The sequence below is a fragment of the Chinchilla lanigera genome, unplaced genomic scaffold, assembly GCF_000276665.1.
Source record: "Chinchilla lanigera isolate Chin_1 unplaced genomic scaffold, ChiLan1.0 scaffold00007, whole genome shotgun sequence".
Lineage (NCBI taxonomy): Eukaryota > Metazoa > Chordata > Mammalia > Rodentia > Chinchillidae > Chinchilla > Chinchilla lanigera.
The window spans coordinates 936,595-950,419 of NW_004955408.1; the positions used below are offsets into that span (position 1 = coordinate 936,595).

General features: G+C 46.7%; 2 protein-coding genes across 6 annotated transcripts in view; one reads left to right on the forward strand and one right to left on the reverse strand.

Annotated features, from left to right (window-relative positions):
- Positions 1–1,111: 1,111 nt before the first annotated feature.
- Hnrnph1 (heterogeneous nuclear ribonucleoprotein H1 (H)) lies at positions 1,112–8,375 on the forward strand (the record flags this gene model as incomplete). 5 transcript variants are annotated; one of them, XM_005376025.2, is given in 12 exon segments in its annotated part: positions 1,112–1,267; positions 1,477–1,620; positions 3,113–3,251; positions 4,201–4,379; positions 4,469–4,540; positions 4,597–4,730; positions 4,922–5,057; positions 5,543–5,602; positions 5,695–5,784; positions 6,456–6,548; positions 6,987–7,036; positions 7,618–7,705. In XM_005376025.2, coding segments are annotated over 11 exon segments (1,253 nt in total), but the record flags the coding sequence as incomplete, so codon positions are not given.
- Positions 8,376–10,247: 1,872 nt separating this feature from the next.
- Rufy1 (RUN and FYVE domain containing 1) overlaps positions 10,248–13,825 on the reverse strand; it is a gene marked incomplete in the record, with an annotated part of 44,876 nt that continues 41,298 nt past the window's right edge. Inside the window, 3 exon segments of the mRNA XM_013507916.1 lie at positions 10,248–10,866; positions 11,631–11,708; positions 13,056–13,104. Of these exon segments, the coding sequence (XP_013363370.1) occupies positions 10,723–10,866; positions 11,631–11,708; positions 13,056–13,104 (271 nt within the window).

Sequence of the window (13,825 nt, forward strand, 5' to 3'; positions counted from 1 at the left end):
GCGGGCGTCCCGCTCTCGGCCGTGGGGAGCGCGCCTGGCGCCCGGCTTCGTCCAGCCGCGGTGACGGAGCTCTTGGTCTGGCTCGCCTTGCACTTGAGGACGCTCGAGCAGGGCTTTCGTCGCTTGTTGCCTTGTTTTTTTTTGCGTCGTGTGAGTTCCCTGAGTCACTGAAACGGGAATCTTGTTTTTGTTAGTGTAGGAGTAGACAGGAAAACGTTGTACTTTGAGAGTTGTAGATTGGGGGAAAGGCACTTGTATTAGGCTATCTGCCTAAGCTATGGTAACGGAAAGCCTGTAATAGGAGAAGTGCACTGGATGCCGCTTTTGCAGGGGGCGAGACTAGGTTTGGCTTCAGCTGTGCAACTTGGAGCGTTGTAGCTTGGTAACACTGATCCCCTTTCGGGTGAGTATTAAGCCTGCAGTTTGGGTTGGGTGAGATTCTGTAATGTGTCTGCTGGTAAGGCAAGTCTGAAAGATTACCCTGATCAAAACTGTTAAGAAAGTGGTATAAAGCCGTGAGATCAGATGTGATTTTTTTTTTTTTTTTCTGAGAAGTTAGAGAAAAGCGTTTACTGTGGGTGTGTTGACCTATATCTGTAATCCCAGCACTCAAGAGGTTGAGGCGGGAGCACCGCTAGGACTTAATGCTAGCTTGGGGCACATAGTACAGGTTTAAACAAAAAAACATTCAGTGGAAACTTTAGTGAGGACTGAGAGATACTTCACTGAAAGTGCTTTGAATATTGGATTTTCTTGGGCAGTGTGCCATTTAGGGAAAAGCTTGTTTCGTGGTGAGAGAACACTTTAAATGCTGAAGAGACGGGCTAAGAGTTGGTAGTATCTTGGTCGTTTTGGCTTTACAAATGATCTACTTCTTACTGTTGATGTTTAAGTATTCTTGTTTTTCGAGACTGTGTCTGTAGTTGAGGTTGGCCTTGAATTCACGATGTAGCCCAAACTATCCTCAAATAGTGGCAATTCTCTTTCCCCAGCCTCCTTAGCGCTGGATTACAGGCGTGCCTCACCACGCCCGATGAAAATACTCTCATTTGTATCACCCAGAGGTGGTTTTAGGTTTTAAATTCTGTATTAACGGTTGTTTTCTTTCCAGACTGCAAAATTCAAAATGGGGCTCAAGGTATTCGTTTCATCTACACCAGAGAAGGCAGACCGAGTGGCGAGGCTTTTGTTGAACTTGAATCAGAAGATGAAGTCAAATTGGCCCTGAAAAAAGACAGAGAAACTATGGGACACAGATATGTTGAAGGTTTGACTTACGTTGCCCTAGTAAAAATAAAAAAAAAAAACGTTAAACATAGAGATTTTACCCCTTCTGAATTTTAGGTATTTGACCGCATGGAAATGGTCATCTAAGGGAGTTTATGGCAGCTCTTCCTAGCTTATCTAAAGACCCAGGAAATCTGAACTTTGTTCTGTAACTTTCCAAAATTGACTAATTCTAAGCACCTCTTTCAGTATTCAAGTCAAACAACGTTGAAATGGATTGGGTGTTGAAGCATACTGGTCCAAATAGTCCTGACACGGCCAATGATGGCTTTGTACGGCTTAGAGGACTCCCCTTTGGATGTAGCAAGGAAGAAATTGTTCAGTTCTTCTCAGGTATGTGGTCTTGTTGCTGAGCAGTGAGTTCTGGCTAGCTTCTGGCAACTTGATTGAGTAGATGTTACAGTTGAGTAGCTTAGGTATTAAATAGGTTGTGAGTATATGCTGATGAGTTTGTTGTTTTCCTGGAGACCTTCAAATAACTTAAGCCCATCTTAAAGGTGGAAATCAGAATTACTTCCAAAATGTTAATCTTGCGTATATTTAGTGTCTTAGTTCAGAGTAGATCTTTTGAGGATTATCCTCAACAGTTTAACTGCTTTTCTCAGATGCTGTTTAGCAGAGTACTTCAAGTTAAAGGTAAGCTCCTGTATCCTTAGATTAGTATGAGTTAGGTCGTAATTTTCATAGTGTCAATTATATACGACACTTAGGTCATAGAACCAGAAATACTTCTAATGGTTTAATTCTTTGTATAGCCCCCACCCCTCAAAAAACATAGCTTAGCCAGCCTGTATGAAATGTTAACTGAAAGTTAAATTCAGCAAGTGCAGGTGGGATGCTTGTCTCAGTATCTGAAATAACAACATAGAAAGTATTTTGAAATTGTTCTGGGCCTAAAGTATTTGAATGTTTTTATGCTGAAGAGCTGATAAGATTGCATGTTTAGCAGAATGTTACATCATGTATTTTAAGTACCAGTAATACTCTTGATGTGATAAGCTGGAATTAAGCAAGAAATCCTTTCATGGTTTATATAGTATGTATTAAAATCTTGACTATTAGATGGTAATGTATCAAGTCCTAATATTTTGTCAGAATTTCTGAAATCTGTTTTGTTTTATCTAAATCGGTGAGAATTGAATGCTATCTGTCAACGTTAAATATGAACATAATTTCATATCTTCTAGGAAAGTGCTTTAAGCCCTTTTTGTAAGCTTGGGAATGTATCCACGGAAAGGATTTTTCATAAACGGAATTTCCAGAAGTGAATCATACTACTGTTAGAACATAAGAATGCATGACTATACTGTGTAGATAGTTTGTTCAAAGTTTTAGAGTGTGTGTTTGTTGATTATATGATTTGTTTGACTTTTTATATGAAATGTTTTAAATGTGTACTTTTTAAAAATTTGAAGTTCCAATAACTTAAAGTGTTGAAATATAAATTGAGGTAAAACGTGTGTGTTGAATTTAGTAAAACTGTTATTTTAATGCTTGAAACTGTTAAATTGTATAATTCTCAACGATACATTGATTGCATAGATAAGTGTTAACTGTTGAATTCTTAATGCACCCTATGTGAAGCAGCAAGTTTTTAAAAACATAAATGCATACAGCGCCCCATGGGATGTGTTAAGAATTGTGTTGTACTTTTAACTGTGGAACTTCATATTATTGCAATGCATATTTAAAGAGTACTTGTTGAAAGCATACCGTTCACCTAAAGTTAAAGTTCTGGTTTATTTAAAGCTATAAGAAGAATCATTTCTGGGCTTGTGATGTTAATATTGCCCCCCTACTGGGGTTATTTGTCCTTGGGTTGAAGGGTTGGAAATCGTGCCAAATGGGATAACATTGCCGGTGGACTTCCAGGGGAGGAGTACGGGGGAGGCCTTCGTGCAGTTTGCTTCACAGGAAATAGCTGAAAAGGCTCTAAAGAAACACAAGGAAAGAATAGGGCACAGGTGGGGATGGATGGCTGGTGGATTTGTCACTTTTCTTATGGTAAACAGTTAAATCCATATTCTCTCTGCTTAAGAGGAAGAAATCTGTCCATTTCCTAGTTTCCATTAGTTAATTGATCTTTTGCCACAATTTCAAACTTTCGTCTGTCTCATATTATATTGAAACAAACTAAATTTGAGGTTTTAAAATTGTCACCAATTTGATTTACTTTAGGATTTTGTAAGGTTCTTAATATATTAGCCCCAGTCAATGGAGTTGAGAGACTATGGCTTTAAAAAAATTAATGCAAACCTGGCTTAGCTGTAATAACACCCAACTAGTAAATTAATATTACCATAAGAAAATGTGATACTTTCTGATCTTGTTTTTAAAGTTGAAATGCAACAAACTTTTTCTTGCTGTATAAATATTCTGCATATGTATTAATAAGCATAGCTTTCAAGAAATTGTCACAAAAGGTTTTATTCTCTTGCTTGTGACTATTTTTCATTGAAGCATGCGCTTACCTATGCTGATTCTTACTAAAAGCATAGGCTGGGGTATTACTTGGCGACAGGGAAGTGTGTAGTGTGGGCTGGACTGCTGGCGAAGGCCGGCTTTTGAGCCCACTTGCTATACATGCTGCCAGTGGATTTGAGTTGAAATGTTGAAAGTTGAGTGGAATTCTTTCCCTCCTGAACTGTTTATTTGTAGTGCTCCTCGCTACCCCTAAGGTTGGGCTCTGCCTCAGAGGAGTAACTATTTTCCTATAAAGTTTACATTAAGTTGTTTTACTGTTGAGTGAATTTCTGGTCATTGCCTATGCAAATATAAGAAATCTGGCTTTAAATATTAGTCAGTTTCATGGCTATGACTAGACTTGTTTTCTTGTGTAAATAAGTGCCTTTATGAAATGAACTAATGTTTTCTCTCCCCTCCCCACTCCCTTCCTCTTGGACAATGCTTTAGGTATATTGAGATCTTTAAGAGCAGTCGGGCTGAAGTTAGAACTCATTATGACCCACCACGAAAGCTTATGGCCATGCAGCGGCCAGGTCCCTATGACAGACCTGGGGCTGGCAGAGGGTATAACAGCATTGGCAGAGGCGCTGGCTTTGAGAGGATGAGGCGTGGTGCTTACGGTGGAGGTGAGCAACACTCTGTCCAAGGCTGGACCAGTTTGTTTCTCCTTTGTCTAGGTATTGGCATTGGATTAATTGCACTTTTTGTTTTTCAGGCTATGGAGGCTATGATGATTATAACGGCTACAATGATGGCTATGGATTTGGGTCAGATAGATTTGGAAGAGGTAGGGTAAGAATTAAATTTTCCACTTGAAGGATGCTTACACTTTTGTTCATCTAGACCTCAATTACTGTTTTTCAGGAATGTCTGATCACAGATATGGGGATGGTGGATCTACTTTCCAGAGCACAACCGGACATTGTGTACACATGCGGGGATTACCATACCGAGCTACTGAGAATGACATTTATAATGTAAGTGCAAGGTGGATTCATGGGCAGTTTCAGTATGGGAGTTAAACTGAGCATCATGTAATGAAAGTTTTCATGTTAGAAAGTTGAGCTGGGGTGTAGCTTACTGGTACAGTGCTTGCTTGGCAAGCCTAAGTGTAGTGCTCAGTCCCAGCACTGCAAAAGAAATTCTTTTGGTGTATCTTGTGTTTCAGTTTTTTTCACCGCTCAACCCCGTGAGAGTACACATTGAGATTGGTCCTGATGGGCGAGTAACTGGTGAAGCAGATGTTGAATTTGCAACTCATGAAGATGCTGTTGCAGCTATGTCAAAAGACAAAGCAAATATGCGTAAGTGCGATTAGAGCACTTTTACAGGTGCATGAGAAATTTTATTTCCACTGGTTGGGGTTAGTCTGAATGTGTTAAAGTTTGTAGGTTTTTAAAGTTAGTATGCAGAGCTGGGTGTGGTGATAGCCTGTAATCCCAGCACTTTTGGGAAGCTGAGACAGGATTGCTGAAAGTTTAAGGTCAGCCTGGACTACATAGGGAGTTCATAGCCAGCCTCAACATTTAGAGACCTTGTCCCAAACAGTCCCCCAAAAAAAAGCCACAGAAGGGGATTTGTAATATGATTATATATAACGAAGTTTGTCTTTCATTAACAAGTTCAGATAAATGTTTAAAGACTAGTTTTTATAAATGAGCAGCTAGAAATTTTTTTTTACCGAAAAGTATTTAAAGTTAACAAAATTGACTTGCATAAGAACTCCTGAAGTGCTTTTCTTGTATTTCATCAACATGGATTTTCAAACTTTTCTTTTTTGTCATTTCAGAACACAGATATGTAGAACTCTTCTTGAATTCTACAGCAGGAGCAAGCGGTGGTGCTTACGGTAGCCAAATGCTAGGAGGCATGGGTTTGTGTAAATATCACTTTAGTGTCTTTTTTTTAAGCTAACCTTGTATGCCTTTTCTCTCATTTCAGAACACAGATATGTAGAACTCTTCTTGAATTCTACAGCAGGAGCAAGCGGTGGTGCTTATGGTAGCCAAATGATGGGAGGCATGGGCTTGTGTAAATATCGTTAGTTTTTTTAAAAACCAAAACATTTTATCTGTATAAGTTAAGTTAATCATTTAATTAATTTAGCATAATTTAAGTTAGCTTAATTAACAAGTTAGGCAAAGAGAATAGTTTCTTAATTGGGATGAATTTTGTAAATAGTACTGTCTTAGTACTTAAATCTTGTAACAAAACTGTTTAGGATAAATCAAATTTGCATATAAGTACTTTGGGGGAGGGGACTACAGATGGAACTAGTTAAGTTGTCTGAATACATAGTTTAAATGTAAAAGAAATAGCAAAAACACAGGCTTAAGATAAACTTAACTTTGGGGGCATAATTAGGTGTGGATTGATACCTGTGTATTGACATAGCTTAATATATTAAACTAAAGAGGCTGCTCCACTAAATCCAATCAAGCAGTTTACGATCTTCACAAGACCTACTGTGGAATTGTGGATTTAGTCCTGCTGAAGTGTATTCTGTTAACCAGTTGGTTCGTAATAGACTGACTAGCTGAAATGAATAGAAGGGATAGTCTGGTTATAGACAACAGGCAGAAGGAGGCAGAGGGTTATAGTAATAGAAGATTGAGACTGGAAATCATAGAGTTACAAGCCCGGTACCACCAGGTACCACAGTGCATGAGGAATGAGGCGCTAATGTTCTCTTAACTTGACAGCAAACCAGTCCAGTTACGGTGGCCCAGCTAGCCAGCAGCTGAGTGGTGGCTATGGAGGCGGCTATGGCGGCCAGAGCAGCATGAGTGGATATGGTAAGTGTGCGTTTTTACACACCTAGAATAAGTTGTAGGTGGGTTTCTTTAGTTGGGAATATGCAGGGTTCTTTTTGGTGAGATTGGGTTATTTAAATGTATGCTTTTAATACTGATCTGAAATAGTTTAACTTTCATAAACAGTCATGGGGGAGGAGTGTTATAAGAATTAAAAAGTAGTCATTGGAATTTTGGCATACTTTTGAGCCAGAAAACATCTGCCTTCATTTGTTAAAATATTAAAGTAGTTTTTTTTTCTGCCTTTGTTAGCATTAAATCGATTTTTGAAGATTTTTAAATAGTAGAATGGTGGTTGGGTTCAGGACCGTATTTTAACACTAGTCAGTTAACCTAGGGATGGTTTTATTATTTTTTTCAATTGGTCTAAAGAATGATGATTTTGGTATGATAGTCTTACCCTACAAAATCCTTTTGCAGACCAAGTTTTACAGGAAAACTCCAGTGATTTTCAATCAAACATTGCATAGGTAAATATTTTCTCAAAAAATATAATTTAAATTCCCAATAGCCAATACTGATATGTTGTAAACCACTATCTCTAGCGGTCAGTGGCTCTGACCTAACTCCTTGGCTGCCTGTGGGCACAGTGAGTGGCCGTTAGTTCCGCTTTGTCAGCTCACCTGTTGCCCACCATGAATAGGAAAAGCAAGAGACTTCCCCTGTGCTCCCTATTCATAAGTGCCATTGGATGGACATTGTGAATGTTACGGTAAATTTTTTAAAAAATGCCTTGTTTAGCTTTAAAAACTTAAAGTAATTTTGCAATTTTTGAAAAACACTAGTTTTCCTTTAAACTTAATTTTCCTGTTGATCCTGAAGAATCTGTTTAAGTGGTAGCACAAGAGTCTGGCAAGTTGGTACTGGAGAGAAAGGGGTTAATCGGGACTTGTTTGGAGTCGGGATCCCCCTTTCCCAAACATGCTTCTCGCCACGTGGACAGCAGCCATTTGTACTCGTATACCTTTTAAACTTTTTTCTTGGAACATTGTATTTTATTCGACTGATTGTCTGACACTACTCCTCATTTGTGAAATTGATCTCTTTGCAGGCAGCCAAGGAGCAGTGAACAGCAGCTACTACAGTAGCGGAAGCCGTGCATCTGTGGGCGTGAACGGCATGGGAGGGATGTCTAGCATGTCCAGTATGAGTGGTGGCTGGGGAATGTGATTGATCCTGATCACTGACTCTTGGTCAACTTTTTTAAAGGAAAAAACAAATCTCCATTCAGTTTAACAGTTTTCGCAATCCAAGCTTGTGATTTATGCTTACTCCTATCAATGGAAATCAGGATTGTTTCAAAAGACTCAAGGTTCAGGATTTTGAACACAAGTTATCCAGGCTGTAACATCGAAGTTGAGTAGACTATGTAACTGTTAAACAATTTTCAGCTTTTCTCAAGTTAGTTATATTGTAGGATGTACTTAAGCAGTAAGTGTATTTAGGTTAAAGCAGTTGAATTATGTTAAATGTTGCTTATACCATATTACATGGAACACTGTTTGGATGCATGTTGAAAGACATGCTGTTTTGTAAAACTCAATATAGGAACTGTGTCTACAATTAAAAGTGAAACATTTGGCATGTTAATTCTAGTTTCATTTAATAACCTGTAAGGCACGTAAGTTTAAGCTTTTTTTTTTTAAGTTAATGGGGAAATTTTTGAGACGCAATACCACTACCTTAGGATTTGGTCTTGGTGTTTGTATGAAATTCTGAGGCCTTGATTTAAATCTCATTGTATTGTGATTTCCTTTTAGGTGTATTGCGCTAAGTGAAACTTGTCAAATAAATCTTTTAAAAACTGCACTTTGTCTCACCTGTGCTTCAGTGTCGTGTGGCTCTCCGCTGCTGTCCCTGCCCAGGCGTAGGGTCACATCTCTGGCTGCCAGAGGCTCGGCAGTCACTGCAGTTAGATGTCTCCACCTTCTCAGCTTCAGGTAAACTTGGCCCTGGGGCCCTCGAGGCAGGAAGGGCTTCCCCGGCCTAGTCTCAGCGCCCTGGCCTTGAGCGGGTGTGCAGAGCGGCGGGTAGGGTGCAGCCTGCGTGGCAGAGGCCGTGCATGGCCATGCAGTCAGTGAGGGTGCCTGGATGCTGCCTGGTGCTCTGATCGCATGTTTTGGGAACATGATCGTGTGGGGTGGGGTGTGAGCCCAGGGCCTTGTGCATGCTAGGCATTCCACTAATGAGCTACACTTTTCAATTGGTTTGGAATTGACACTTTGAGCTTGATGCTTTTGCTGTATTCCTAAAAGTGAAGTCTGCTGGACAGTAGAACTCCATGACCCTCCTGTCAGTACCGAGGAGTATTTCACAGCAAACCCTGACTAGCTTTGATCAGGTACTGAAATACTCTAGGTTGAACTCCACGGGCAGTCTTGAGGATGTAGGCTGGAATGCCGAGTGGACCCTCAGGGTGTTGCAGTTTGGAGTGGTCCCTCGGCCTTCTTAGACTTGAGTGGTACGAAGATGAGAATGTGCAGTGCAAGCTGTGCTGAAGCCAAGTGTGTAAGTTAACTCTTGGCCATGTGTAAGGTAGGATGGGCAGAACTGTTGGCCACTTGCAGGTCCATGGGCAGCAGCGCTACATAGAAGATTTGTGTGGAGTGTTCCGCGGGTCTCAGCTGGCTCAGCCCTACTCCCAAAGTGTAGTTCCCACCAGTGGAGGAAGGTCGGGGTGTATTGGAGCTCTTGCCTTACAGGCCTAGCTGGGCAGTGAGGAAAAGGCCTTGCGTCCATCCATGCCCTCAGGTCTGGGTGAGTGTCTGGAACCAGACCTGATTTTAAGGGCTTGAGGGCTCTGTGTCCTTAAGGTAACAACATTATCTGCAAGTGGCCTGCTGGAGGAAGAAAAGGGGCTGCAGTAGAACTAGATTTGCTCTCTGACTTCTGTGAATGCAGGATCGTCATGGTTCTTGGATCTTCATGTTGTGACCAGCTGTCACTTGCGATTGCACAGCAGTGGCTCCAGACACCCCATGCTGGAGCAGCACTAGCCAGGACCTTGAGCAGGCTGGGGACTGCGCCAGCATCTCGTTCTGACCTCTACCAGCACTCGGAGCTGAAAGCTGCTGCGGTACCTTACATTCATGGGGTTGTCAGAAGGCAGTGTGCCAGATAGGAACCTGGGGTTCAAGTTCAGGTGTATTAGAATTCGGGGTGGAAAGGTTACGTTGGCCGCTGACAGCTAAATACTGGTAACCTTGGTCCAGGTGTCCACGGTAACACTTCTGCGTGGGGTACAGCGAGGGCAGGAGTTCACAGGAAAAGGAACTCTGAACTGGTAAGTACAGTGGAAGAAACGTGTGTGTGTGTGGTTTTTTGTTTTTCTTTGAGACAAGCGCTCACTATGTAGTCCAGCGGGCCTTGTTCAGACTAGCCTTGAACTCAGCAATCCTGCCTCAGCCTCCTGAGTGCTGGGATTATAGATGTGCATTACCACACCGGGCGTTCGATGCATTTTTTTAAAAAGAGCAGAATACATTTATTGGGGAAAGCAAGCTGAGCAAGAAGGGGTCCTGAGTTGGTTGATGTAAGATAATTTATCTGCAAACAACCCCACTGCAGTCAAGGAGCGTCGGTGTAAGTGAACTCACTTGGCGCATAGCCACAGCCGCTTTTCCGTACAGCAGCCAGCTCTGGGGAGCTGCAGGAGCTCAGTGGGCTCGCCACACACCGGAGTGAAAATAAAGGCATTTATTTCTGGGTGGAGGGCTGGAGGAGGGAGCCCTTCCCTCGAGGGAAGGTCAGATCTCTTGCCTCTTAAGGCACAAAAGGCCCCAACAGACCTGATGTGCAAGTTGTGACACACGGTGGGGAAGAGAAAACCTGATTCTTAAGCTAGTTCACCTGCTGCAAAATAGGTTTATTCTCTGAAAAGTGAAAAGTGGTAGTAGCAAAACCAGGAAGTCACATCTGGATCGGAGCCAGTGCTGTACCCAAGCGAGGGGGCAGTGCAGCCAAGGGCGAGCTCCCGCAGGCACGGGAGGCGCTGCCCACCCACTGGGCTTCCCGGGCGCTGGGGCCGGCAGGGCTGAGTCCACTTGGCCATGTGGAAGCATGTCCCCCGCATGCCCTGGTGAGCCCGGAGACCCAGAGTTTGGCACGGTACTAGAGGCTGCCCTGTGGACCGGCAGCGGTGGCCAGGAGGGCGGCCTCAGGAGGCAGTAGAGGAACAGCGCTGCAGCAGGAGGGTGTGGCAGCTGTCGCACACCCGCACCGGCTTCGGGTAGGAGGGCAGGGCCAGCTCATTGCTGGAGCAGGTGTTGCAGAAGATGTGGCCACAGTTTCGGCAGTGGTGCTAAGGAGAAGGCAACAACCACCGCTGGGGAAGTGTGGCCCGCCCACCGACCCTGATGCCTGATGCCCTCCCCTGCAGGGTCCCTCCCTCTCCAGTGACCCTAGTGACCTGCAGAGCCTGGCCTTCCCTCTGCTGCAATCCAGGGTCCTGACTGGAATGCTTGCGTCATCCGCAGGGGGCTACCTTGAGCCCGCTCCTGGGCCCAGGCTCTGCAGCACCTTGCACTCCACGTCAGCTCTGAACCTCGAGCTGCCTGGCTCTGCGCACGTGCCAGCTCGCAGGCACCCCAGGGGTCCTCCCACCCACCCACCTGGAACTTGGGCCCTCCTTCCCCAGAGGACCGTCAGTGGGAACAGACAGGGACAGGGCTGCCCACGACCACGGCCACGGGGCGGGCGGCCACATAGGCCACTGCTGCCTCTCACGTCCCTTCAGGTCCCAGCTGGTCTTGGCGGCGCTGGGGGGCCTGCTCCTGGAGCCTGGCGTGGGCCACCAGCATATGCAGACGGCCTGCCCAAGTCACAGCGACCTCAGTGACCTGCTGCTCTCCAGCTCCCCCATGGAGCCAGGTTTTCTTTTGCAGGACACAGAGGATTTTCAAAAGGTAAGTGCTCCTTCTCACTCCTTCTCACCCAGACTGGCAGCCCAGAAGGGGAGCCAGCTCCACGGAGAGGCCATGTGCCTGGCCCAAGAAGGGCTCTGCCCTGCACACCGAGGTGGAACCCCAGCGGGTGACAGCCGCGGTGGCGCCATGCCCTGTGTACCTTTCTCCGGGATATGGAGAACTCCTTTTCACACTGCTTGCAGTGCGTTGCTTCGTCGTCTTTCAGCCAGGTGTGACCCTAGGGAGGGAGAAGCACCACAGATTCTGTTTGCAGGCACCAGCTGTTCCACACACACCCGGCCTTTCCCAGTTCCTCTCCACTGAGGGGCCTCACACGGCCTGGAGGAAGGCCCCGACCCGGCCTCCGCCAGGCTTCCCGCGCCCGGCAGTGCCTGCCCTGCCCCAGGCCCCTTGGCCCTCCAATAACCTGTGTGCGGAGCCCTTCAGGCTCAGGTGCTAGTGCCTGCAACCCCAGACCTGGCCTGAGAGGACACCACAGGCTCGCTGAGCCGGCGGGCGGGCGGGCGGGAGGGAGGACATTGAGCAAGCCCGGCCACCTGGCCACCCACGCAGTCCTGTGCGAGGCTTAGCTGCTCCTTCCCCCAGGTTGCAGACTGTGGGTACGGGGGCAGGGGTTATGGTTGGTGTGCAGAGGGGTCAAAGGCATGGTGTGCTTTTCTAGCCCCTGGCATCTGTGGACAGAACTTTCTAGATGACATCTGGTCCTCACAGCAGCAGGGAGCAGACCTGGGTGTGTCTCCCCCTCCGAGTCAGAGCTCAGTGGCTCCAGAGCCCGGCCTTCCCTCCAGGGCCATCAGCTGTCATTGTTCGGTGTGCACTTCTGTGCAGCTTGGGGACAGGAGGACAGATAGCCAGCAGTGATGACATCTAGCTGCTGCAGGGCTCCCCTGGCACCTTCTGCTGCTCCCAAGGGGAAAGGGTCTCGGCCTCTCCCCAAATGCTCCCGGAATCAGGCCTGGTTCCCAGGCGGCTCCCATGGGGCATGTGGCAGGCTCCCTGATAGGCTCAGCCGCTTTGCTGGAGGGAAGGGTCTCCCTGTGCCTCTCGCTCCTCTCCAAGGCCTCGCATCTAACCACAGTGAAGAGCAGAGGAACGGCAGTCAAGCCAAGGATCCAGTTCACAGATCCAGCTGCCAGCTCAGCCCCGGGCCACCACTGTCCCCACCGTGGGGGAACATGCAGGCACACACAGGAGGCTGGCATTGGCAGGGACCCTGGAATCCCAGCACAGTTCAGGCTGAGGCAGGAGGATGGCAAGTTCATGCCTAGCCTGGGCAACTTACTGACTTGGGCAGACCCTGTCTTAAGATAAAAAATAAGCCGGGTGTGGTGGCGCACACCTGTAATCCCAGCACTCGGGAGGCTGAGGCAGGAGGATCCTTGCGAGTTCAAGGCCAGCCTGGGCTCCAAAGTGAGCTCAAGGCCAGCCTGAACGGCCTAGTGAGACCGTCTCATATGATGAAAAATAAAAAAATAAAAAGGGCTGGAGATGTGGCTCAGTGCGACGACTGGGTTCACCCCATGCTGGGTGTGGGGGAGCACCGACACTAAGGATAATCTCATACCTTCAGGGCCTTGTTTACTTCTTTTATGTCTTCCATCTTCAGCTTGGACCTAAAAACATTCACAGTAGTGAGAACAGCTCAGAACTACCACCCAGCTGACGGCAGTGCCTGGCTTTCCGAGCACGTCACAGCGAGGGAGGACAGACGACTGTTACCGCGTCACCCCAGAGTCACCTCATCAGACTGGCTCATGCGTCTGCTGGGGCTGCAGCTGCTAGAACAGCACCTTTGGCCCACGGGCTCAGGAGCATGGAGCCCCAGGCTGCCTCGCCACCCTGGCCAGTGTGTCCCCCTTGGGCAGGGCTTGCACGTCGCGGCCTCCCCACACCCGCCCTTCTCCCGCATCCTCCAGTGTGAGGTGCCGCAGGAGTTGAGCGTGGCGTCCTGGCGGAACTACATCAGATGCTGTCAGAAAACAGCCTCAGGGTTGCCCAGTGCTCGGCTGGCGTTCCTTCCCCCTTCTCCTCCTCTGCCGTGGACACAGGCCGGCTGGCTGGTGGGACTGCATGGACAGCACCGTCCGTATACAGCAGCCGAGACCAGGCCTCTCTGAACACGCTGATCAGAAACGGAACGTACCGTGGCTGCTGCCCTATCGGCCTCTGTGGCCAGGCTGCCATGCCGACGCTAGGGACCGTGAAGGGGCAGCGTGGAGGGCAGGCTGTGGCCTTTCCCAGGTCTGCAGCCCAGCGCAGGAGGAAGCCCTGCCCGCGTCTGCCGGGAGACCACGGGCGGCAGAGTGCAGGTGGCAGCCCCTGCCCAGCCGCAAG